Source organism: Camelus dromedarius, chromosome 9, assembly GCF_036321535.1.
Source record: "Camelus dromedarius isolate mCamDro1 chromosome 9, mCamDro1.pat, whole genome shotgun sequence".
Lineage (NCBI taxonomy): Eukaryota > Metazoa > Chordata > Mammalia > Artiodactyla > Camelidae > Camelus > Camelus dromedarius.
This window is the reverse complement of record NC_087444.1, coordinates 19,091,623-19,118,466: the sequence shown is the minus strand read 5'-3', so window position 1 is coordinate 19,118,466 and position 26,844 is coordinate 19,091,623. Positions and strand designations below refer to the sequence as shown.

Genomic DNA, 26,844 nt, shown 5'->3' with positions numbered 1-26,844 from the left:
AGCTGGTAAACATTTTGGTTGTTTCTAACATTTTATTTAACCTGCGGATATTTAAATTTTATGTATGGATATATGTATATATGTGGTTTTTTGCTCTTTATAAACAATGCTGTAATACACATTTTTTGGCTTATGTTATATTCTTATTGGTAAGAATACATCTGTAGAATAAGTTCCTAGCAGTGGACTTAATCAAAGAATGTATATTTAAAATTTTTATAGCAGCTGCCAAATTGTCCCTCAAACAGATTGTAACAGCTTATGTTTCTGTGATCAGCATTTGAAAATGACTTTTTCCCTCATAATCTTCATGAATACTGTGTTTTAATAAAGCTTTTTATTTTTTGCCAGTATCGTGATTGAAAACTGTATCTTATTGTTTTAATTTATATTTCTTTAATTATGAATTTGGACAATTATCATGTTTATCAATAGTTATAAACTTTTTTCTATAAATTGCCTATTCATACACCTTTTTTAAAAATTGTGGTCAGTTACAATGTGTGAATTTCTGGTGTACCTATTCATACACTTTTATTCATTTTTTTTTATGCTGTATTTTTTCTTACTCATTTTAATAGCTATTTGAATATTAAGAAACTTAGCCTTGTGTGTGCAATGTGCATTACAAATATTTCCCAGTTTATTGTTCACCTTTTGAATTTACTAATGGTTTTTTAATTAGACTAGACATTTTTTCTTTTTTTTCTTTTTTTCTTGAAGTATAGTTGATTTACAATGTTGTTAGTTTCTGGTGTACAGCATAGTGATTCAGTTATACATTTTTTTATATGATTTTTCATTATAGGTTCTTACAAGCTATTGAATATAGTTCCCTATGCTCTACAGTAGGACCTTGTTTTTATTAGATTAGAAATTTTACATTTTTATATAATCAAACTTACTTACATTTTTCATTTATGACTTCTAGTCCTTGTTTTTCCTGATACATTTAAAATGTTTCCCTTTTTTAATAACATTTTAAAATTTTGCTTTAACTTTTCAGGCTTAATCTAGAAATTTTTTGTTCACTTGTTCACAGAGTTTTGTTTCGCATATTGGTTTTGGGGGTTTTTTGTAAATTGCCTACTCTTGTACAAAGCACTCCCTTGTAAAATCAAAGCCCCTTATCCTCAAGATCCTTAAAATCTGATTGTGGAAAATAAGGCAGTTCAAAGCCATCTAAGTACTATAAGAATTTGGAGTAAAGTTCAGTTCAGTTTGGCCTTAGATGTAGCTTAGAGGCATCATAAAAGAGGTAGAATGTTACTTCATAAACTTATTTGGTAATCTCTCTTAGCCCCATATTTTCCTGTTAATCTAAATTCATAGTTTGTTCCGTGTTGAGATTTTTGTTTACCCAGGTTAGTGTTCTACCTTCAATACCTTATTTGGGAATATAAAGACAAGGATATGAATGTCGAAATAGAATCCACTCTGACGTAGACTTCTAAAAACTAATCTGAATTGCTGTTAATTTCTAGAATTAAGGATGAGAGGGGAACTGAGGAGGGAGGTGGGTGTGAGAAGAAGATGAAATGGAGTAGTTTCTTCTCTGAGCCTTTTACTCTTTTTTGTAACTGGCCTACATGATATGACTGAGTGGTTTGGAGAAAGGCTCGCATCCTTATTATCCTTATTCCAAGTCCCCAAGTCTGTGGAGCTTTGACATTGTCCTCGTGCTCATGTGCGTCCTACTGTTGTTGGACTATATGAATGGAAACTTTTCTCTCTTTTCAGGTGAAACCAGTGGGTATGAAAGTGATGCCGAGTATCTGCCAAAGAGTGAGTGAGTCAGTTGGGGCTGCTCCCTTTCTCATGATCATCCCGGTTATAGGTGGAGTGGCGCCTGCCTTTGTGATTAAGCATGTTTTTTCTACAAGAAGTTTCACTTTGTAGGTGATTTCTTCATTATAAGAACCTGTGGCGATTTGGGAAACTAAACACTACAGTGTCAGGTGTTTGACAGCATTAAAAATCTTGCATGGAATGAGACGAACCTGTATGGTTCTTAGGTTGGAATGTTCTTAGGGGCGCGGCAGAGCTGCGTGTTCAGACATCTGTGCAGTAGTTTCCCAGCAGCCAGAACAGGGTGTGTGAATCATCCTTTGAGACAAATACTTAGCATTAAATATCTGATTTTTCATAGTCACTCAAGTGTAACTATTTAAGTAACTTAGATATCTCTGACCTTGAGACAGGAAACACTGATCTGTTTCTTATTCATAGGCATTTATATTCTAAATTATTGTGTCATTTACCTTCTGTTAGAATATAGACTAGGCCATGCATTTCTGGCTGTATTTGTTCAAGCACTTCCTAGTGCTCTGTATCCTTCATCTAATGGATTTTTACAACAAAGTGTTTAATTTAACTAACTGACATTGAGGTATAGAAAAAGTAGGAGATGTGAATTACCAACACTAATGACAGGACAGTTCCAGGGCTGATAGATACTCTGATCTTATGATTAATAATCATGCGCTCCTACCACTAGCCTGAACTGCCTCAGGTGTAATTCAGTAGCCTGACTGAAGGTGAAACTGAAGTCATCATCAGATTCAGCTTGGATTATAAAGATGACTAATTTAGTGCTGCTGCTATTGGGAAACAGGCCCTACAATTTTCTTGACTTGAACTGAGCCCTTTGGAGTAAATAAAGCTTTGCCTGGAGCACTGAATGTACTGGATAATTTTGGGAAAATGCTCCAAAATAATTTTTTAAGTGTTCTTAATATTTTGATCCACATGGTAAATTCTTTGGGGGCACAATGCATCATATCTCAAAAGAAAAGCAAACAATTAGAAGATGAGTCTTTCATTCGTTGTCTCAGAATGACACATAAGCGAATTTCTGGGATGTTTAAACTATTTCTTCTGCAAAGACTGCATGTCCTCTAGTGGAGACTACCCCAAATTGTTCAGAATTTAGAGATAAGTGAGAATAAAGGATAAATGCCATCACTTTTGAGTGGTATTGCTCATACTATTGAAGTATTTTGCTTCCATAATTTCTTTCTTTTGAAAGCTAGTCTGCTAATGGGTGTCTTCTTATACTTCATTTTTTTGCTCTTACATTTAGCACCATTTATTGATATAAGCATATGTCCATTATTAGTAATACATGCCAAGGAGAGAAGGGAAAAGAACAGTTTCTTTAATGTGAGGATAGTTTTTGTTTTAATTTTATCAAATGTATCATTTTATGTACTTAACCTTTTATAGGACTCAGTCCTTTTATCAAATCTTTCCTTCCCACCTATAATTTCATGGTCCCAACAATGACATCTGGTGTCAGGCCAGTGCTTTTTCCTGACATTTTCCACATGTCCTGGTGTCAGGCCATGAAAGACAGATACGTGTTGGGACATACACAGGTATCAGTTAGGACACAGAGTATCAGTTGCACTACAGGGCCCCCAGGTGCTTGTGAGAATCTGCACTTGTCCCCCAGGTATGTCATAGCCCTAACAAGTACGTCTGCGTGGCAGGTGTTTCTTTAGTCAACATTCATTAGCATCAACTGACTGAAGATTCCTTCTGCATGGGTCATGACCTCTGGGTGCTAGAGGGAAAATAAGGCTGCGGAGAAAAACAGTGTTCCGTGATCTCATTGCAGATCGCCACAAGCGCATAGCACAACTGCAGCAGTCGTCCAGGAGGAATCCTCACTACCAGACCTTGGAGCGGGATCTGATTGAATTACAGGAGCAGCAGCTGTTCGAACTTTTTGTGGTGGTGTCTCTACAGAAGAAACCATCAGAAATCAGCTACACTCCCCAGGTCATACAGCAGTTCCCTGGCAAGGTGGGTGCAAGGAGGCCATGAGGCATTCAGGAATGTTCCTGTTGTCTCTGTGTATTTATTCTCTGTGTGTGTGTTTATTGTTGTCTCAATCAGCTTTTACTAATACTGTACTTCTTATAGGAACTGGTAAGTGACTCTGATGACATCTTATGTCAGACATGCAACCAACGGGGAATAAAGCTCATTATTCAAGCTGGGTTTTTCTTTTTTACTCTGGTGTTTACTGAGTGACCTTTAGCAAGTTACAAAACCTCAATTTCATCATCCTTAGTGAGAGGAATAATAAATATGGCAGGATATGGCAGCAGTTTAGAGCACGGACTCGGAGCCAACTATCTGCATTTGCCACTAATTAGCTCTGTGACTTTGAGCAGTTACTCGACTGCTCTGTGCCTCAGCTTCTTCATTGGTGAAATGGAGGTAATCATAATAGTGTCCATCCCATTGAGTTGTAGCAAGTTATAAGCAATAAGCAAGTTACTTGGCATCATTGGTTAGGCACCCATAAGTCTGGGAGGGAGAGCTACCTGAGCCCCTCTTGATTCTGTATGGAAAACTTGAATGAAGATAAAGATGATTGTGAATCATTTAACAATATAAAAATAATAGAATATTGTACAACTAAAATTTTGTTAGACTGCTTTCCATTTCTTAAGAGCTTAATATCCAAGTGACCCAGAATGGCTGCATGTTTTGTTTTAGAAATTAAAGGACAGATCATTTGTATTAGTTACATGAAGGCAATATAGTAATTAGACTTACCTGCTTGTTTTTATGCTAATTTTTAAGTGTCTTTTGGTTTAACTAAATTTAGATTGTCCTTTAAAATACAATACCAGACTTGAACAAAAGGACCTTCCATGCTAAAATTTTGTAGGAAGTTGCAAACCCATAAGTAGGTAACAAAGATTGTTTGCTAAAGGAAATGATTATATATGGAGTTGATTCTAAAAATAGTATCTTTTCTAAATAACATTCATCTGCTTTTTCAAAACATCTTTGATTATTGATCAGAAAGTGTCTTGAGCTGACTAGGTTTTTGCTTTCAGTGTATTATACAATAGATTTTTATAAGTCCCATGATTCATAGAAATATTCTTACTAGTATGTGAATCATGAATTAAGATTCCATCTCTAGATAAGAAACTATTTTCAGCCATTTCTCTCACATTAGATTATAGGATCTCTGTAAGCACCCTTTCTATGTGAAAATAGAATTCTTTATTCTTAGAAACTTTGTTCTCAGTGCATCTTCAGTGATGACCAGTCTTGGCCTTCCTGTTTTGTTAAACAGCACAAAACCACTGTGAGATGACTACTCAGAGACCTCTTTTCCTGAGAGCAAGCTGAGTTTTTTATTTCCATTCTCAACTTAAATAGAATATTAGTCACTTATAGTGTAATTTGTTTTCAGGGTGATCATGGCTTTAAACAATCCAGAGACACTGAAGAGAGGCTCAAAGTTATTCCAAAATTTTGTTTTCCTGATTCAAAGGACTGGGTGCCAACCTCAGAACTCAAGAGGTAAATAGGCTACTTTATCTGATTTCTATTTGTTGGGACTGCAAAAGTAGAATCAGAACATTTGAGAAATGGGTAGAGCCAGCAGTGAAGCTATGTGGACTTTGTGGCAGATCAAGGATGCAGTGGGAGGAAAGGAAGAAACAGAATTAGAACATTTCCTATGTGGGGCTCAAAAAAGAAAAACACAATGTCAAAGAGAAAACAAGCTTAAGTTTCTTCAATCTGCCAATTCTGCAGAAAAACAGTTCCACTTTACATACAATCAGAAATGCCACCAAGTGGCCAGAAAAGGAAAAAAGACTTGACCGCAGGGACTTAGAAACCGAGATAAAACATGGCATCTTGTTTCTCCTTCTAGTTGAGAGAAGAAGCCATAACCCAGATTGTATGTTCCCCTGTCAAACTTGTACAAAGCAGGGGCTCCCATTTGAAAGGTGTGAGTATATGGAGAAGGGTAGTATAAAGAATTTCTTCCCAGTACCTAGAGGAAACTACCATTCTTAATTAATAAATCATCATCATCTCTGAATCCTGCTTCTAAATAGATAACTTTTGTCCAGAACTGTAATTTAGGCTGAAATGCATGATTATGTGAACCATATCACATGCCAGTGACCTTGCAGGAAGACAGACTCAGTTGTTGCCTAAGTAGCTGGGTCCTTCCACCTTTTGTTGCGTCCAGACTAAGCTGCTGTCTCTCATAACCAGTTTAGCCTGATCGCCACTCTCATCTCTGAGCCATCAATCCTGATGTTTTTGTGCTGCCAGTTGCACTGCTAACTGCACAGGCAGCTTCTGTCATATTGGCCTGGCTGCTCCATGATTGGCTCCCCCCCCCCCCCCCCCCCGCAAAGAGTTATGTGTGTTTATTCTAGAGTATTTGGAAAATTCAGAGGAATAAGTAAAAAGCAGAAATTAGAATTCACTGACATTCTGGTTACTCAGAGATAATCTCTGTAAATGTTTTAGCAAATTCCCTTCCAGTCTTTATTCTTGGCCATATATAGACAATTTATTGTTCGAATTTGAGTTTCTTTGATTTTTAATGAATTTATTTTTTGAGCATCTTTATGTCTTCTTTTTGTAAATTATCAATGCATATCTTTTGCCTGTGTTTCTAATAAGGAGGTGATAATTTTCCTATTAATTTTATATATTAAGAATGTAATCCTTTGCCTATCATTTCCATATGACCACTCAGAACCAGCTAGAAGAATTTGGAAGGGAAGAATAGCTGATAAGAATCCTTTATAGCTTACCTGTACATTTGGCCAAAGTGGACATTCAACAAAAGCAAAATAGGCTTGATGAGTAGCTAAACTGGATAAATAAGACAGTGAAAGGAGGCGGTGGCATCAGCAGCTCATTCTATACCTATTCTCTCACTCCAGTGCAAAGCAAGATATTCTCAGAGCCTGGCCATTCTCCCTCAGGAGGAATGTGACTTGCAATAAATGTCATATTAATGCCTCCTCTTACATCGCAGAATGACTGCTGTTGGACTCTAGTGTTTAAATTGTTTGTTGCATGAGGAATGTCAGAAGCAGTTGCTTGGATCTCAAACTATTGACTATTTTTTCAGTGAAACGTTCTCCTTTGTCTTAACTGGAGAAGATGGGAGCCGGTGGTTTGGTTACTGTAAGAAGCTCTTGGTAAGTCCCAGACTTGTGCTCCAGGCAGGGTTGGTCCAGGAGCAATAAAGTGAGAGTAGGAACTTCAGAAACGCGATATCTAGATGAGTTTGGGGGCTACTCAATGATCTGTGTATTAAAGAAGCTATGTTAGCTTTAAACAGTAAGAGCAAATTGGGGGTTAGCCACAGAGTGTTCCAGAATAGAAAGCGTATGGATTTATTGTTTATTTGTTTGTCTGCAATAGATGAGGAAACACTGACGTTGTGGCTGAATATCAGTCTGGGTATATCTGAGGGATGGAGCACAGTGAGCCAGTAGAGGGAACTCTGAGTTACTCTCTTCTTGCTTAGATGCCTTCACTAAACCGGAATAAATCATGCTATCATTTTTTTTAGCATTTTCCCATCTTTCAGTGTTCATTAAGGACAAGAGCCTTGGTTCCTACTCTACACTAGGGAGTATTAAGAGAGTATTAATAGTCCAAATTAGTAAAGACTTGTGCTGCTTACTTTTTGATTTGTTGTTGTTTTGTCTTTTAGCCAGAAGGCAAAGGAAAGCGACTCCCTGAGGTATACTGCATGGTTAGTCGCCTAGGCTGCTTCAACCTTTTTTCAAAGGTGAGTGGAGAATGGGCCCCGTGAGAAGTGGTGTTCTCTCAGAGCTCTGAGTGAGTTCTCGTTTCCGATGACTTCACTCGGCATGTTAAGTGGCGTAGACTTAAGTTCAGATCTCTAATCCAGCTGATGTTGCCCTGTCATCATCACTTTGGTTTGCTTAACCTCCCAGATTAAAGGAGAACATCACCTCCTCGAGGTTCACCCTGTCTCATTTCATGCCCAGACCCCAACTGCAGAATGTCATTGTGTCACCTTCTCTGCCCCTACCTTAATGCGATGAAAGGGGGCGCCTCTTGTAAAATTAAGTTGATTTATTTTAGTAACTTTCCTTGGAGATTTAAAGATACCTCCAAGAGAAATGATGCCTTTAATGGACTTTCGTTGGTTGCAGAAGCTTATCTGTCTTAAAATCTATTTGTGTTTTCAAGTTTGTGCACCCAGCTTGGCAGTTCCTTTAATAGGATTCTTTTATGATTTTTGAACTGAGAGCCTAATAAAATAACATATGTTGTAAATGTAGATTCTGGATGAAGTAGAGAAGAGAAGAGAAATGTCTCCAGCCTTGGTTTACCCATTCATGCGAAGTGTCATGGAAGCTCCTTTTCCAGCTCCTGGACGCACCATCACAGTGAAAAGCTACCTCCCTGGGGCTGGAGATGAGGTAAGTTAGTTCATTTTCCAGAGATTTGATAGCCGCCAAAAAACAGGCCTTAACACAAATAAACCTTACCTGATAGAAGCCTCAGGGTATAGTTTTCCCTTTTTCATAAACTACACAGAATACGTTTTGGTTGTAACAAAGCACAGGAGAAATAACCAATTGATCTGTGAGATACTTGATCCTAGACCAGGAACTAAAGGTTTTCTACTATTCCTAGACTGAACCCCTTTGTAATGACAATTTCAATATGATAAATGAAGATTATACACACTATTGTCAAGTGGGATAAAAGGTTTTACCAGAAATTTATAGCACAAAGATAAGGTATTCATGGTTTTGGAATTAGTCTAGGCAGCTTCACAAACTCTTTGTAACAGACACTGTCTCTTAAATTTAACCTTTAAAAGAATGACAGAATCCATTAGTGTTGTAATTAGGGATTGTTTTCCCATCTCAGCTCCCCTGATTGAAATTCTTGCTTTTCAGTCCATTGAACTCTGCCGACCACTGGATTCACGATTGGAACATGTTGATTTTGATTGTCTCTTTAAGTGCCTGAGCGTGTGCCATCTCATCCGGGTCTGTGCCTCTCTCCTTTTGGAGCGGAGGGTCATCTTTGTTGCCAATAGCCTAAGGTGAGAAATAAGTAAAATAACGTCACTTCGCACTGGTATTATACTTGTTCTTACTATTTTAAAATTGGGGCATATTAAAAAAACTGTAGGATCTCAATTACCTAATGCTCTAGTGACATCGATAATCCAAAAGCTATTTACAATAAGCTATAACAGTGACTTTTGGAGGTTGTTAATTTACCTTTCAAAATGCACTTTGTTAAACTGTTGCTAAAAATTTGTATTTCTTTTCTAAGTACACACTAGTTTTTAGTGATATAAATTGTGAGAAAGAGCTGGATTGAGATGAAAGATTTTCAGTACATTAAGTTAAAAATTTAAATGTTAAAAGTGAATGAGTAATCACAGAATTGTTCATCTGTGATCAGTAACTGGCATCAATCTGTAATTCTGTAACATAGTGTCTGAAATGCCCTCCACGTGTTTTCTGTATGTGACACCATTTGCTTTCTCCTCTGGCTAGCACCCTGTCAAAATGTGGCCATGCTGTGGTTGCCACACTGTATCCATTCACCTGGCAGCATACCTACATCCCAGTCCTGCCAGCATCTATGATCGACATTGTGTGCTCACCTACTCCGTTCCTTATTGGAATCCTGTCTTGCTCCTTACCGCAGCTCTGGGACCTACCCATTGAAGAGGTGAGATAGGGGAAACCAGTACCTGTGGGAAAGATTGGAGCACTGATAAATGAAAACAAGTGGTCTGTAAGAATGATGGATATGTCGGTAATTAACAATAATATTTAATTATTATTCTTAATATATTATGCTCTCATATTTTTGTATGAGAAAAATTCTATACTTCATTTGAATCCAAAGTGGTATCTCACAGTATTGAACCATGGGCTAATTCTTGTGTTATTCTAAAGGGTAGGTCTTTTTAAAAATAATACACAAAAATTACTCTGGGTTAATTTAAAAGATTTTTTCAAATATAACATACATATAGGTAAGTGCCAAAAACAAACTGTGCAGCTCAGTGAATTGTCACAAAATGCTTGCTTATGTAACCAACTTTGGAATAGAATGGAATACAGCAATGGAAACAGAAGTCCTCCGCGTGCCTTCTTCTAATCACTGTTCCCTTCCCCACCCCTACAAAAGGAAACCACTATCTTGACTTTTATGGTGCTCACTTTCTTATTTTTCTTTATAGTTTTACGTCCTAGGCAGGTATCCCTAAATAATATAGTTCAGTTTTGCCTGGTTTTAAGATTGATATAGACTCATACAGTACTTACATATTTTTGTCTTTTTTTTTTTTTTTTGGCTTCTTTTGAGCAGCGTTAAATCTATAAGATTCATCCATATTGATGAGTTTAACAGTAGTTTGATCATTCTAATTGTGTATAGTTTTCTTATTCATTCTACAGTTGATGGACATTTGAGTGGTTTCCAGTTTGGGGTTATTATGAATAATGCTGCTATAAATACTGTTATCCATGACCCTTGGTACATATGTTCATGCAGTTTTATGGGTATACACTTGGAAATGGAATAGCTGGGTCATAAGCTAAATGTATCTTCAACTTTAGTAAGTAAAGTCAAGCTTTTCCAAAGTAGTGGTGCTAAGTTAAGCATATGAGAGTTCCTGTTGCTCCACATCCTCGTCAGCACTTGTCACCATCAGTTCGTGTGATTTAGCCTGTCAGGTAAATGTGTAGTTACTTTCTCATTGTGGTTTAATTGGCATTCCTTGATTATGGTTGAGGGTGAGCATCTTTCTTTATGTTCACTGGCCATTTGATTATCATCTTTTATAAAATGTATTGTCTGTCCTTCTATTGAATTGTTTACCTTTATTGATTTGTAAGAAGCATTTTTATAGTCTGGATGCCAAGCCCTTTTGTGGCTTGCTTTTCCATTCTCCAAAATGGTATTTTTTTTTAATACACAAACGTTCTTAATTTTAATGAGGGTCAGAATTATCAGTCTTTGGTTAGTATTTGTGTGTGTGTGTGTGCTGCTTAAATTTTTGTTTATATTAACTTTACAGATATATATATATATATACACACACCACATCTTTACCTGTTCATCCATTGATGGGTACTTAGGTTGCTTCCATATCATGGCTGTTGTTAATAATGCTGCATTGAACATGGGGGTGCAGATATCGCTTTAAGATAGTGATTTTGTTTCCTGTGGATATATGCCCAGAAGTAGGATTGCTGAATCATATGCTAGTTGTATTTTTAATTTTTTGAGGAACCTCTTTACTGTTTTCCATGGTGGCTGAACCCAATTTACATGCTCATCAACAGTGCACAATAGTTCCCTCTTCTCTACATTCTTGCCAGTATTTTTTATCTCTTGTCTTTTGATAATAGCTGTTCTAACAGGTGATATCTTATTATGATTTTGATTTGTATTTCCTTGATGCTGAGCACCTTTTCATGTGCCTGTTGGCCAGTTGTATGTCTTCTGTGGAGAAATGTCTATTCAGTTCCTCTGCTTATTTTTTAATCAGATTGTTTGTTTGTTTTGCTTTTGAGTTGCATGAGTTCTTTATATATTTGGTGTATCAACCCCTTATCCAATATATGAATTACAAATATTTTCTCCCATTCTGTAGTTTTCCTGTATATTTTATTGATGGTATGCTTTGCTGTGCAGAAGGTTTTTAGTTTGATGTAATCCCACTTGTTTATTTTTGTTTTTGTTTTTGGTGTCAAATCTAAAAAAAATCATTACCAAGACTAAAGTAGAGATGCCACCTCCTATGTTTTCTTCTAGGAGTTTTATGATTTCAGTTCTTAAATTGTTAATCCATTTTCAGTTGATTTTTGTATATAGTGTAAGATAGGGATCCAGTTTCATTTGGCTGTCCAATTTTCTTAGCACCATTTATTGAAGAGACTGTCCTTTCCCCATTGTATATTTTTGGCTCCTTTGTCAAAAATTGACTATGTGTGGGTTTATTTCTGGACTCTCTGTTCTGTTCCATTGATCTGTGTGTCTGCTTTTTATGCCAGTACCATACTGTTTTGATCACCATAGCTTTGTAACATAGTTTGAAATCATGAAATGTGTTGGCCTCCAGCTTTGTACTTCTTTCTCAAGATTTATGTGGGTGTTTGGGCTCTTTTGTGGTTCCATAGAAATTTTAGGATTATTCTATTTCTGTGAAAAATGCCATTGGAATTTTGATAGGGATTGCATTGAATCTATAGATTGCTTTGGGTAGTTTAGACATTTAAACAATATTAATTCTTCCAATCTATGAACATGGAATATATTTCCATTTATTTGTATATTGTTCAGTTTCTTTCATTAGTGTCATAGTTTTTCAGGATGGATATCTTTTACCTCCTTATTTAAATTTATTCCTAGGTATTTTATTCTTTTTGATGCATTTGAAAGTGGGATTGTTTTCTTAATTTTTTTTTTTAGACACTTCATTGTTGGTGTACAGAAACACAACTTATTTTTGTAGTAACCTTTTTTTTTTACTTAATATTATAAAAATTCCTAAACATGTAAAAATAAACAAAAGAGTAAAATAAATCCAATCATCCTACTTCAATACTTCTAAAGTTTGAGCGGGCCAATCTTCACTTTTACCTCTCTCTCATAGTATTTTGAAGCATATCCTGACATAATTTCATCTCTAAATATTGTAATATGAATCCCTATAATATAAGGGCATTTTTAATATAATTGCAATACCATTATCACACCTAAACAACTCCTTAATATCAGCAAAAGTCAGTATGCAGATCTCTAATTATTTCATAAGTTCTTAATAGTTTTAATTAGGTCCCAGATAAAGTCCATGCATTGAATTTTGTTGGTAAGTTTTTTAGTCTCTTTTAATCTAGGTGTGCCCGCCATCATTTTTTTTTTTTCACTTGCAATTATTTTTCTTACTCACATTGATGAGTTAACTTTTAAATGGGCTGAAACTTTAAGTTAACATATAAAAATGTTGAATCACTATGTTATATAACTGAAATTAATATACTTCAATTTTTAAAAAAAGAAATAAACCAAAAAAACTTCAATTTTGTTTAAAACTATTGCATGAAAGAATCAAAACACTGTTTCTGATCTAGCAGTGCCTAATGTGTTTCTCTGTGAATATCTCTGGTTTAACTTGCCTGGCTCCTTTATTCCATAGGTGCTGATAGTCGATCTCTGTGCAGACAAGTTCTTACAGGAGGTAAGTGACAAAAGAGGTGGTTACATAATGTTTAGGGATAATTGGCCAGAAAATATGTGAAAGTACTTAGAGAAGATGACTCAGGCGAGACTTTTAGTTCCTGCACATACTTTACTTGACACTATGGCCAATCATACAAGATGGACCTGAAATTTTTGGCTTGAGTGTATACCTGTCTATCCCAAAGAAGGAAGGAGGAAACAGACTGAACATCATTCTCAAAAGAGGTAACCCTCCCTTCAAGTCTAGATGGGTTGATGTATAAGCCTCTAATTTAATTATATTTAACAAGCGTTCAGCACCAATTATTTCTAGATATTCTGTTAGTCAGTCAGAAACTTAAGGTGAGTAAGACAGTTTGAGCCCAAAGGCCTTATAGTTTAACAGGGATGGGGAGCAGATATTATCTTAAATATATCCATGGTATATATCTTAGAAGTGGTATAATAGAAATTTATACAAGATACAGTAGGGGCAGAAAAGAAGCTGTCACTTATTCTGTGTTTTGTGGAAAAGTGCCAGAAAATTTTAACATTGTTTAGTTTATTGAATACAATATTAAATCCTTTACGTTTGGTGAACTGCACATAGCAGAAGCTCCAGCCTGGCCTTCGTGGACTTCTGTGCTCTTGGGACTTCTGTGCTCTTGCCAGCACCACCTTGACCCCAGTTATCTAGGCATGAAAGGGTGCAGACAGCACGGACTTCCTTCGCCTCGCCAGCTAGTCACTAGGTTCTGTCACCACTTCCCTCTCTCCATCCATCCTACTTCAAATGCAGCTTTCCTGCCACCTAAGCTCATCTCTCCACCTGTCTGAGTGATGGAAACCATGGCCATGTTTAGTGAGCAAAGCTCACAAAAGCAAAAAATTGTTTATTTTTTTTAAGTATAGTTAAGATATATACACCATAAACATCATGGATTTTGCCTAATGTGGGAAAGGAAGCTTCAGATTGACTCAGAATTTATGCAAAGCCACTTGTGGAATTTTGGGGACTTAACTAGTGCATATTTGAGACTTTCTCTCTCAAAGCTCATGAAAGTTTCAATTTCTTCTCTTCAGGTATCTGATGAGGATGAAATTCTACCACCTAAACTTCAAGCTGCCTTGACGCAGATTTTGGAAGAACGAGATGAAATCTTGGCTCAGGAGCAGAATTGTTCACAAGGTATGAGACAAGAGGTCTGTGGATTTAAGGTTAAGGTAGTAAATATTTACTAAATGTCCAGCACCCTGCCAAAGCATATACACAAGTAGTATGAAATTGCCCGTGCCTTGACAGGCTTATCATCAGCTTCCCTGATCACCCTCAGATGTGCCAAGCCCCCTTCTATTTCAGGACTTGTGCACTTGCTCAGTTCATTTATGAAATACTGTTCCCCAGATATCCACATGGCTTCTGGTCTTTGTTCTTGCAAATCCATGTTCAAATGTCACTTTCTCAGTGAGGCTTTCTTTCCTGACTGTCCTGATTAAAATTGTCCCCATTCCCTTAGCACTTCCTGTCCTCCTCCCTGACCTTATTTTCCCCCATGGCTTTTATCACTATCTGGTGTGCTAGGCAATTCCATGAGAGCAGTGACTGTCTATTTCCTATCTCCAATACTTTAAACATCATTCAATAAATAGTATTCAGTGAGTATTTGTTGAGTAAGTGGATGAATAATATTTATTGGGTGGCTTACTCTGTACCAGGCATTGTCTTAAACACTTAGCATACATCTTATTTCATCCTTGTGATATGTTTATGAAGCAGGTATTGTTATTTAATCCCCATTTTACAGATGAGTACACTAAGGCTATTTACTCATGAGAAACATTAGGGAAGGAGCGGAATTAGAGGAGTAATTAAAATTTCAGTTTTGGATATTAAGTTTGAGAAACCTATTAGATGTTTAGTACCTAGAAGACATTTAACTGGAGATGTCAAGTAGGTGTTTATATGCGTGAATTTGGTGTTGAGAGGAGAGATTTGGGCTAGAGACATACATTTAAAAGTTGCTTTTTTAAAGCTGTGGGACCAGAGAGAGAACTCTATAGAGTGAGTAGAGGTAGAAAATTTAGAAGATTTAAGGATTGAGCCCTGGGTTGGGAATAGTGTGTTTAGATTCCCAACTTCTGGAAGTTGGGAAGAGGAGAAGGATCCGGGAAAGGGGACTAAGACAAGCAGCAAGTGAAGTGGGTGAAAAACCAGGAGTGTAGTATTGTGAAAGCTGAGTGAAGAAAGTATTTCATGAAGAAAAGAATAAATGGTTATGTTTAATGCTGCAAAGAGGTCAAGTAAGTTGAAGACTAAGAATTGACCAGTGTATTTGACAATGGGAAGGGCTCTGGAGACCTTGGTAACAGCAGATTCAGCAAAATGATTGGAAGAAGGCAAAATTGGGGAAGGTTCAAGAGAGAATTAGAATGACATTCAGCTTTTTGTAAAATTTTAATGGAAGTGCAGAGGGCCAGAATAGTTAAGACACTGCTGAAAAAGAACAAGGTTGAAGGACTTGCCGTACAAAATATTAAGATTAACTATAAAATCATAGTAATTAAGATCATTTGGTTTCAGTACAGAAATAAACAAATGGAGCAATGAAAGTGGAAAGAATACAGAATACACGTGCATAAGGAAACCTGATTTATGTCAGAACCAGCACTGCTCGTCAGTGGGAAAAGAATGAACCATTCAATAAACAATTCCAGGGCAACTGGTTTTCCATAGGAAAAGAAATGAATGTGGATCTATACCTCATATTATACACAGAATTAGCTCAAATGAATTAAAGACTTAAATGTTAAAACTAAAACATTTAAAATGTCTAGAAAAGAATAGAAGAAAATATTTTATGTTTTGGGACAGTAATGGATTTATTTTTATTTTTATTTTTTTAATCAAAACTATTTAGCTTTTGACTTTTTAAATTTATTTATGTGTTTATTTTTATTTTGTTTTTCTGGAGGGGAAGGTAATTAGGTTTGTTTATTTTAGTGGAGGTACTGGGGCTTGAACCTGAGACCTCGTGCATGCTAAACATGCCCTCTACCACTGAGCTATATCCTCCCCTCCTGGATTTCTTAAATGTGGTTCAAAGAGCACAAACCATAATGAATAAGACTGATTAATTTGACTATGTTAAGTTTTTGAAATTTCTGTTCATCAAGGGACACCATGGAAAAGGAATTAAAAAACCAGGTACAAACTAGATGAAGACATTTTTAATAAATAGAACTAACAAAGGAAGAGTATCTGGAATTTAGTTTTAAAAATTACTATAATTCAAAACTAGAATGATGAATAACCCAGTAGAAAAACTGGGGAAGATATGAACACTCATTTTATAGAAGAGGAAATATGAAAGGCCAATAAATATATGAAGAGATATACAACCCAGTCAAAATCAGGGAAATGTAAATTAAAACCACAATGAGATATCATTTTATACCCACCATATTGGCAAAACTTTTTAAGTCTGACAGTATCAAGTGTTGGTAAGAATGTGTAAATTAGTTCAGCCCCTTTGGAAAAATAATTTGGCACCATCTAGTTGAGTTAAAGGTGTACATATCCCACAACCCAACAAGTCCATTTTTAGATACATACCCAGGAGAAACTCTTGGACATGATAACTAGGAAAGAAGTATGGTAATTTTTGTAGTAGTATTGTATGTGATAACAAAAATGAAAAACAACCTAAACATTCATTGATAGGAGAATATAGCATTAAAAAAATAATCCGAAAGACACATATTGAATAAAACAGTAAGTTGCAGGAGAATCTAATGTTCAAAGATGGACAAAACCTAACAATATGTTGTTGGGGTTGCATGTGCATAGCAAAACTATAATGTAAAGCAAATGATATACACAAAATTCCAAATAATGGTCACCCTCTATTGAAAAGTAGGGGAAGAACACCACGGAGAGGGCATCACACAAGGAACTTTGGAAATACATGTGATGTTCTGTTTTAAGCTTTGTGGTAGGCACTTGTGTGGTCATTTCACTGCTGACCTGATGAATATCCATACATGTAAAGGAATATGTAAAGTAAATACATTAAAACGGAAACAAAGATTGTAGTCAGAGACTCAGCAGCAATGTACAATTTTGAAATAAAGTCTTTCCTTCTCTCCATCTTCCTCAAAAAAAAAAAAAACGGAAACAAAGAATGGAAGATAAATTATAGGAAAGCATAATTTTTAAAAGAAAGGGAATTAGATGTAAGAAAATGGGCACAACAGTTATAAACAACTCTTTCAAGAAACTTTTTGCTGCTAAATCGAGGTGAATGGGACAGTAACTGGAGGGGGTGGGAGTCTGGGGCAGAAGTGTTGACGATAAAAGCAGTGATGGACCATGGATTCTCAGCTGCAGAAGGGAAGAGATGAGAAGGAAGTCTGTTGAACAAAATATTTTAAAAAATCAGAATTGGAATGAAAATGTAACGTTGGAAGAGACCTTAGAAAGTTGCCTAATCAGCCACCTCATTGCACAGATATGGAAAGAGAGGCCACAAGAGGTAAAGCAAGTTGCCTGCTATTATATAGCTGCTGCATGGTAGAAATCTGATTAAACGGAGGTCCCAGATTCCCAGTCAGCCCATGGGAAAGAGCAAGAGCCATTGTGAAGGGAAAAAAAATACTATTTGGATATGGAAGGAAAAGGACAAGTCTAAGTTGAACCTGAGGTTTGAGCCTGGAACCTGGAAAGCAACATACTGTTGTATATTATAGTGGTTAAGAATCACCTGACTTGGGAATCCTGCAGCTTCTCCACTGCACTAGATGAGATGACCCTGGAGAATGTCTTTGATTTGAGCCTCAGTTCCTCTGCTGGAAAAGGGAAATAATATACCTACCTCACTGGATTATTATGTTTGTTAAAGCACTTAATTCAGTGCCTGACATAGCTAAAGCACTCAATAATTATTATTTATTATGGAATAATCATGGTGGAATATGAAATAGGAAAGTTGAGAAAGAACCTGATTTGGTGAGAAATATAATGAATTAGGTTTTTAACATGTATTGTTTATTTATTTGATTCATAGTCTACCAATTTCCCAAAAGGACCTGAGGTATGGCGACATTTAGACAAAATAGAATTTAAGTGCTATCAGGACAGCCAAATGATGCCCACACATAGGTAGCCTGAAGATGTAGAAGGTGGATTTTGGTGGAATATCAGGGCTGGAGATCTGAGGTTGAGAATTACCAACATACAAAGCCAGCTCACTATGCCAGTTAGCCATTTAAAGAAGGGAATGTTGAAGAGAAGGGGTCTGAAGGCCATGCTCAGGAAGAGGAAGAAGAGGCAACACAAAACAAATGTTTAGTCATAAAGGCAAGACAGAATCAGGACATCAGGAGAGCATAAAGTTGTGGGACACATGAGGAATGAGGAGGAGGTTAGCACAAAAGCAGCATATAGTTTAAAGGAGATAAAAATAAGAGCAGATTAAACTGCGCTGGTTCTCACTAGTGTGCTTTGAAAAAGCAGTTACAGTGAATTCACAGATGTGCAAGGCAGAGTATGCGGAGGAAGAAAATGAAGGTAAGGATACAAGCCGTTTGCTTTTTGCAGGTCATGAAGAGTGCAAGAAAGCTAAGAATGAGAATCCCTGTGCTTATTCCCTGTCGCGTAATCTGTGATTTCCTGGGTGTCACTTTCATAACCAGAGCCAATGTCCCTATAAACACAAAACTTAGGGGATTTTTTTCTTTTTTTCTTTCATTTTGCAGAAGTTGTGACACTCAACTCTCTGGTGTCCGAAGCATTTGTCAGGTTTTTTGTGGAGCTGGTAGGACATTATTCTTTGAGCATGACTGTCACTGAGCGTGGGGAGCGTGTGTTCCAAAGGGAGCCATTCCGTAAATCCCACACCTCCCGTAGTGTGCGGCACTTCCTGGACCTCTTCATGGAAACTCAGATGTTTGCAGGGTTCGTCCAGGACCGAGAGCTTCGAAAAAGTGGGGTGAAAGGTCAGTTTTATCATAAAGTTCTCCCTCTGTATTTAGTGAGCACTTGAAAGATTTGGCAATAAATATAAGCAAAATCAGCAGAAAGCTTCAAGGGCTCAAAATCTAAGTTGTTTATTATGTGAAATATTCATTTTGTAATATTGTTTTGGTTATGGAAGTACATTTGTAGTGAGAACAGAGTTTTATTTGATTTTCAGTCTTGAATATATGACAGTTTCACCAACCTGAGTTTTCCTTGTAGGTTTGTTTGAGGTCCGGGCCCTCCAGTATTTGGAAACAATTCCTGAGTCTGAGCCCAGTGGGGTGAACAGAATTTTGCGGAGCCTTGGTGAGTTGCTGTGTCTTCCTGTTAGTTAAAAAACACTTCTGCAGTAAGCATGCCTCATCACAAAAGCTTTATAATCAGATCAACAGTGTAACCTCAAGTAGGGGGACCAGAAACCATGACCCTAGTTCCAAAGTGTTTTGGATGGAAAGAAGTCTCTCTCTCAAAAGTTAGAATTCTCCATCAGAGTCGTCCATGGGGCTGTTTTCCTCAGATGAAGCTCCCTTATGATATAAGAATTTTGCGTCTCATGATTATTAATCTTTTCTAGGCCTCATCCCTGGAAGAATCTTACAAAAACTGGACCTTTTCCCAGAAAAATATACTTAGAGCATAGAAACAAATTTTGCACATAATTTTAGGGTGTTCATGACCCCACTGAAGCCCATCCATGCACTCCAGATTAAAAATACCTGGTTTAGAGGGCATCTGAGGCAAAAGAGGATTACCTGCAAGTCTCTAATTTTATATTTCTTAAGGAAACACAGTTGTTTATGTTTTTCAATTATAGTAAACTTTTAATTATCCAGTATGATATGGGAGAACAGTGGCATGATAGCCCAAAACAATGAAGAAACGATATTCTGTGGTATTTATATTGATCTTTGAAATATATGCCCCTAATTAAAATTAGCCCATATCCTTAACTAGCTGAGAGACCATGGACAAATTATACCTTGGGCTATTATTTTATCTTTATACCATGATGTTAGATTAGATTAGTGGTTCTCAGCTCTGACTGCAATATTATAATCCCTGGGAAGCTTAAATGAAAATCCATACCTCCTCAGCCCCCCTACCCAGACCCACACCGGGCTCCAAGAAATCTCTAGGAAGCAGGATAAGTGATTTTAACCTACAGACAGGATCGAAAACCACAGGATTAGATGATGTATGAGTTCTCTTCTGCCTCTGCAATTAGACATCTGGGATTTCATGTGTGTGTTCTGTTTTGTTTTGTTTGGTGGTTAAACACATCAACTGATAGCTTGAGATGGCAGCTTACTCCTGGGCTGTTCTGAATGACTGGGTTGTTAATCCCTTGCCTCAAATAATTTACAATAAATAAAATGGACTAATGAGTTCATTCTACTTTTTTCTCCCTTTAGGAAGTAAGATGAAATTTCTGCAGAAGAAATGAAATATTTGATCGACTGCCTTCATCTCAAAAAGAAGAAAAAGTGCCAAAGAAACTTTTTCCAAGAGTCAGGATGCCCTCAAGTATTCCACAAAATCTTGAAAGTTGAAAGGTTACAGAGTGGGTCAGGTTCTTGGAGGAGGATTCTCCTGTTGCTGCTGTAGTAATCACTGGAGAATTGTTGGGAGTAGTCTGGAACCAATGCTCTCTTTATTCTGCCTCCAGATTCTTTTTTAAGCGGCCTTTTCTTTTTGATTCTTGGGCTCATTCTTTGTGTTTTGTGCTTAGTTTATGAAGGCACTGATCTTTTACAAGAGAAAGACTTAGTATTGCATTTAAAAAAAAAACAGCTCAAAGATGAGCACAGTGAGAAAAGTGCTGCATTTAAGGTACTAGGGAGGCATGAAAGAAGTGGGAAACACTATCCCTTCACACAAAATTCTCATCACTGAAATACCACGGCAGCTTTAAACCTATGGACTGTTTGAACTGAGCTAAGGAATATACTCATCATATAGCTTTTGTTTTGTTTTGTTTTTGTTTTTTTGGGTCTAGTGTTCTGTCTAGGGGAATCTCACTTCTGTGGAAGCCCTACTGATTAGCACTGTTATTGAGTAACTTATAAAAGTAGACAGATTGCAGCTCCTCCACATTGTGTGGCACTGGGTAACTTGTCCCTCACGTGTCAACATTAAACTTTGTGGAATTATAGCTAATAGGAAAATGTCCTTTAAGGGCATGAGAACTACCTTCTTTTTTAGTGCCCACCACGTGCCATGAATGGTACATATGTTTATGTCATCTTACTCAGTCTTTAAATCAAGTTTATGAGATATTTGCTTCTCCATTTTACTAATGAGGAAAATGGAATTCAAAGAGGTTAAATAACTTGCCCAGCTGAAGGCAGGACTATTAGTTCATGAACACAGAGAAAGTTGGTTATTCCTATAGATAGCAGTTTGAACTCTGTAGGATTATAGCTATTGAAAATTTTTTTTAAAGTTTAAATGTACCAGAGCTGACCTTCAGCTGAGGATAAGGGACTTCAAACTACAGGTGTCTAGATGAGACTTTTTTTGGTTCCCCTAGAAATGTTGGACTTTTTGCTGTAATTAAGTTGAACTCAGAATATGGACATTTCCTGGGCACACACCACACAATCACCACAACCCTTCATATCTAAAGTAGTAGTAGTGATTAAAAAGAGGTATTTGTCAGCAGTGGTGTAATTTTCATTGATAAATGTTATAGCAAGTGTCAGTTTTTCTACTCCTGCTGATGATTTTAACTGGCATTAAAAAATTTTATTCAAACTTAAAGCTTTGTAAGTTGTATTATGATACAACTTATTAACTTGTGCAGTATTATCATTACAGCTCATTCAGGTGTGCATGAATGAATCTGAACCATCTAAGATGGGTGAGGTATAATGTAATTTTTATAGATGGGGTCCCGAAAATAGAACTGAGCCTATGTGTTTAAAAAAAGAAAAATGTTTATTAAGCAGCCTCGCCAAGTGGGGCTCTTACCAGACATCTCCTCATTTGGTTTCTTCTGACACTCCAACCCTGACGGAATAATTAGTAACTGGGAAATCGAGTGTTTATAAAATGGGGGTAGGAGGTGTTATTTTGGTGGATCCCCACCATTCCTCTGTCAAGAGACCTTTGCTTCAGCGGTGGGGGCCTTATTTTATCCCTGCAATCTGAAGCTGCTTCCTTAAGTCTGTTTTATTTTGTTTTTGTGAAGTATTACAAAATCTGGACATGTTTGTAAAATAATTGCTCAAGATTTGTATAAAATGTTGTTTACAGATCTTTTCATGAATAAACACAAAAAATTCCACGGAGCTCTTGGAGAAGTTAAATAAAACTACTTAAGATGTAAAGATCTTTTATTTCACGTAAATCTATAGCTAGCACGTTTATCTAACGGTAGGTTAAAAGATAACCAAGCTTAGACTAACCAAGCTTAGTAACCATGGCCAGCATTTCCAGACAAAGCCAGGGTCTAGATTTGCCCACCGGGCATGGTATATAGTCCTACTACCTTATCTGGTGTCTCCTTGCTTTGTCAAAGGGAGCTGGAAGCCGGCAACCAGAGACACTGCAGCGGCAGTGATAGCAGAAGTGATTGGAGGCAAGGAAGGGAGCTGGTCTACTCCTGGAAGTACTAAAGGCAGATGTCTGGGTTTTATACATGCCCTGAAGGCAAAACGACAGTATTAGTAAAAGATGGGGTTAGTGGACAGTTACCAGTTTCGCCCGGCGGGGAAATAAGGTTCTTTTTGTTATGCAGATTCTAAACTTCTCCAATTTTTGTTTTGTTTTGTTTTTGGGGGGTGGGTAATAAAGCTTCCCAATTTTAACTGGAGCCTGGCGTCCACTCTTAGAGCTTTTGAAAAAACTGCACTTACTCAATGCCAAGATTCTTGGGGCGCCGAGAACGAAGACGAGTGGGGATACAGCAAGGAAGTGCAAAGCGAGATAAGTTTAAGGGAAGAAAGTGGAAGGCTGGGGGAGTAAAGCCGAGGTGGGAAACTTGTGTCTTTCTCCCCGCCAAAGCCTGCAGCCAGTTCCCTCCGAAAGGATTCCCTCCAAGATACCCGCGTCCTAGAGGAGATCAAAGTCTCAGCTCCTCTCCAAATTGCTGCCAGTCGGAAGCAAAAAGTGGAGCAAACGGCGACAGGAAATTGAGACGTTCCGCTGACTCTGGGAAACCACGACGTGACGTCACGTCCGACCAAAACAAAATGGCCGCGCAATTCCTAGCCGGGCGAGCACGCCCTCAGAATTAACAACTGAGCATGCGCCAAAGCTAATACGCAGGCGACGTGATCACGTTAATGTCAGGCGCAGGCCTATTTAAGTGAGCCTGAGCCTGCGCAGACTCAGAAGACGCAGGCGGACCTGAGAATGGCGGGCACCGGTTTGGTGGCTGGAGAGGTTGTGGTGGATGCGCTGCCGTATTTTGACCAGGGTTATGAAGCTCCTGGTGTTCGAGAAGCGGTGAGTTCAGGGTGTTTGTGTAACTGACTCAGCGCTCGCTAGTCCTTAGTGCCGGAAGAACGGCCTTAAAATTTGCTCCACCGTCCCTGGCCCCTCTGGTCTCGTTTTCAGGCTGCGGCGCTGGTGGAGGAGGAAACTCGCAGATACCGACCTACTAAGAACTACCTGAGCTACCTGACAGCCCCAGATTATTCCGCTTTCGAAGTAAGTGTGATGTTTTGAGCCCAGCGTGTGAACCAGGATCCTGTGAATCTTTGTTTTGGATTGAGAGCCTTAGCCACGTAAATGTAAATTTTAAATTTTAGCTTTAACTGTTGCTTGCTTAGTGTTGTATGGGTATTGTCGGTCAATTGCAAATAGCTACATAGATAGCCTTCTCCAGGGTTCTTATTCTGAGACCCACAGAGGACTTTCTGGGACTCTTCGAACTAATAACAATACGAAAATTAGTGTTAACCTTTTTCCGAGATAGGTTCATCGCGAAAATTCTCAAATGGATCCTCCTCTCTCTAAGGTGTATTGTGAAACAAGTGATACCGGCTTTTTTAGTATGTATAAGCCTAATTACCTAAGCTTGTGAGAACCACTGGAGGGCGGCCTTTGTATCAAAGCCTAAATATTTACTGAATGTTTATGAGTGACTGAGGACAAACCATAACCTAAGTAATAAATACTATTTAAATATTTAGCCTAGAATGCACACAAAGTACTACTTAGGGTCTAATCAGCTAAATGAAATGTAAAATGTTATTTCTAAATTAGCGGATTGTTTTAGGCATTTTAGTACATACATGTTCCGGTTTCTTCCCCGTTACAGGTAACCATTTATCTATGAAAGAGTTCTGTTATTCAAACGCAGTATTTCTGCGGAAATAACATGAAAAAAAATTGGTTAAGTTTTAAAGTAGGAGGGAGATGTTTCTATGCTATGCTGTTTTCCTATGCTTTTTCTAAATGTTATTACCCAAATATAGATATTACCGCATTAAGAACTAAGTACAGTACTGAGTCCTTATTAGCTTGATTTCTGAAAGTTTCAGATAACAGCATTCAGCCACAAACTTTTAAATACTTGAACCAGTTTTCTTTTTAGCTTTCTTAAATACAACCTATGCTTCCTATCTTTATAATTAGAATACTGATTTTTTAACCTCTTAATAGTAGGAGCTAATGGTGTACTGGGCTGGCTATCTCTGTCATAAAAACAGCCCTATGAGCTATGTAACTGTATGTTTATTAGTCCAATTTTTCAGATGGGAAAACTGCAGCTTAGAGAGGCTGACTGTTTTGCCCAAGACCTTAACTACTCTTCAAACTGTCTTTGAAACTGCCTTTCCATTAATTCACTTAACTGTTACTGATGATCGATTCTATTTGGTTTATTTGGCAACAGATAGGCAGGTTCATACTTAACAGAGCTTACATTGTAGAGTGTGGAGACAGACAAATCAGAAAGTACCAGATTATCAAACTATACAGAGAATTCAAGTAGTAATGTGATATAGAGTGACTGGGTGACTCCTTTAGATGGGATGGTTGAGGAAGACCTATGGAAGCAAAGATGCGGATGCTCCATGAGCAGGAATCTTTTTTGTCTCCTTCACCACTGTTCATCTTAAAGCAGTATCTGGCACGTAATAGGCACCCATCTATTTGAATAGATAGATTCAAATTTATCAACTAAATGTATGAAGAGCTTCTAAAGCAGTTTTGTGTAATGAATGCTTACTCTGCCATTCATATGACTTAGCCCTGTGAGTGTTGGCTCAGTCTTTGGAGAGTTAAAATTCCAGATCTGTCACTTACTTGCCATATGAGTTAGGTAAGGGCTCTGATGTTACATGGCTCAAGATTGCTTGTACTGTATTTTTATAGTTTCTCTCTTATCTAATTGTTAGTTGTTACAGTTTATCTGTCACTGTGCATAGCCTTCTAACTAAAATGCCTCAGTTTTCTGCAGGAAATTAAATGACCGTATTTTCTTAGAGCTGTGTGTAACTCAGCAAAAATCCTCCCCAAAAAGAAATGCTTAATGCAGAACTTTGAAACATGGAATGTGGGCTTCTGGAAGGCCTTTTTTGCTTATTCTTTCATCTAAATGGAATAGGTTATTGACCAAAACATCAGACCTAAAGGGATGGAGCTATACCACATTTTTATGAAAACAGAAAAATTGTTAGAGCAGAAAGCAGAACTAGTTCCTTTTGTTCCTCCCCCTATTTTCCATTCTTTGCAAAGAGTACAGTGTGAAAAGAGCAACCGAGACCAAAAAGAAAGCATAGGTTCAGGCTCATAGCTCTAAAGAAAATTATTTTATGTCCAAGTCCTCTCTTGACTTTCCCCCAGTGAGTACCTACCTCCGTGGTTCTCAGCACTGGCTTCATTTTACAATCAACTGGTGAGTTAAAAACAAAAGTTATAATCATCTCCTCGTGGGCTTAGGGGAGAGGAGTGAGATGTGGCTGGTATTGGACTTGTTTTTGAAGCTCCCATCTGATTCTAAATGTGCTGCTGGGACTGAGAACCACTGATGGGACTGAGAACCACTGATCTAGGATTAATCCTTTTCTCTGTGGGCCCCTTTACATATGAAGGGTGTGTGTTCCTGTGCCTTCTCCAGATTCTAGAGAGCATTTAACTCAGAGAAGACTTGGAAGGGAAATGATCCGTCATAATGGATAATAATAAAGTATAAATTCTTAAGTAGGTTAGATTCTTTATTTGGTGGTTATTAATTTCAGTATGTTGATATGATTTTGGAAATAATTCTTTCTCTAATTTATTCGTTAGACTGACATAATGAGAAATGAATTTGAAAGATTGGCTGCTCGACAACCAATTGAATTGCTCAGTATGAAACGGTAAGTCCTTTCTGGGCTCAGTTGGGCTCAAATCATTGTTTACTTTCATTTTAATTTATTAGTAAAATTGCTGTAGTCGTGTTAAAATGAATGTGGAAAATAAAAAATTAGTGTTATTTATTTATGTTTTTTCATATAATAGTGGTTCATTTAATCCTGTGTTAATGTTCAAAAGTATTCTTTGCACCAAAAATGCAGAATATTTTAAAATCCAACAACAGGGGGATGGTAAATTGTAATGAAGTTCAGGTTTAAGAATTCCCAAGGAAATGTTCTTGATTAGACATGTAGTGCTTCAGTCTTGGGGGGTGGAGGGGAGCAGATAATTAGCTTTATTTATTTAATGGAGGTTCCAGGGATAGAACTCAGGACCTCGTACATGCTAAGCATGCAATCTGCCACTGATCTATACCCTCCCCCTCAGTGCTTCACTCTTAAACAGGCAACATTAGTAAACTCAGTATGCCTGCATAGTTTTACTTCGGTTCTACCAGC

At 37.4% G+C, this 26,844-nt stretch overlaps 2 protein-coding genes across 5 annotated transcripts in view; both read left to right on the top strand.

Moving 5' to 3' along the window:
* DENND2C (DENN domain containing 2C) overlaps positions 1–22,368 on the top strand; it is a 69,489-nt gene extending 47,121 nt beyond the window's left edge. The window contains exons 7-19 of the mRNA XM_010980718.3: positions 1,741–1,785; positions 3,620–3,807; positions 5,222–5,331; positions 6,914–6,983; positions 7,505–7,582; positions 8,103–8,243; positions 8,730–8,878; positions 9,342–9,519; positions 13,001–13,042; positions 14,107–14,212; positions 18,778–19,017; positions 19,259–19,345; positions 20,452–22,368. Of these exons, the coding sequence (XP_010979020.1) occupies positions 1,741–1,785; positions 3,620–3,807; positions 5,222–5,331; positions 6,914–6,983; positions 7,505–7,582; positions 8,103–8,243; positions 8,730–8,878; positions 9,342–9,519; positions 13,001–13,042; positions 14,107–14,212; positions 18,778–19,017; positions 19,259–19,345; positions 20,452–20,483 (1,466 nt within the window). The 3' untranslated portion in view covers positions 20,484–22,368. The remainder of the gene's footprint in view (positions 1–1,740; positions 1,786–3,619; positions 3,808–5,221; positions 5,332–6,913; positions 6,984–7,504; positions 7,583–8,102; positions 8,244–8,729; positions 8,879–9,341; positions 9,520–13,000; positions 13,043–14,106; positions 14,213–18,777; positions 19,018–19,258; positions 19,346–20,451) is intronic.
* Positions 22,369–23,276: 908 nt separating this feature from the next.
* Positions 23,277–26,844, top strand: part of BCAS2 (BCAS2 pre-mRNA processing factor) — a 30,076-nt gene continuing 26,508 nt past the window's right edge. For all 4 annotated transcript variants that reach the window (XR_010382239.1, XR_004138783.2, XM_031457863.2 and 1 more), the window contains exons 1-3: positions 23,277–23,488; positions 23,600–23,692; positions 26,279–26,349. Coding sequence is in view for 2 of the 4 variants with exons in the window: in XM_031457863.2 (XP_031313723.1) it covers positions 23,396–23,488; positions 23,600–23,692; positions 26,279–26,349 (257 nt within the window). In the remaining 2 variants the exon portion in view is untranslated. The remainder of the gene's footprint in view (positions 23,489–23,599; positions 23,693–26,278; positions 26,350–26,844) is intronic.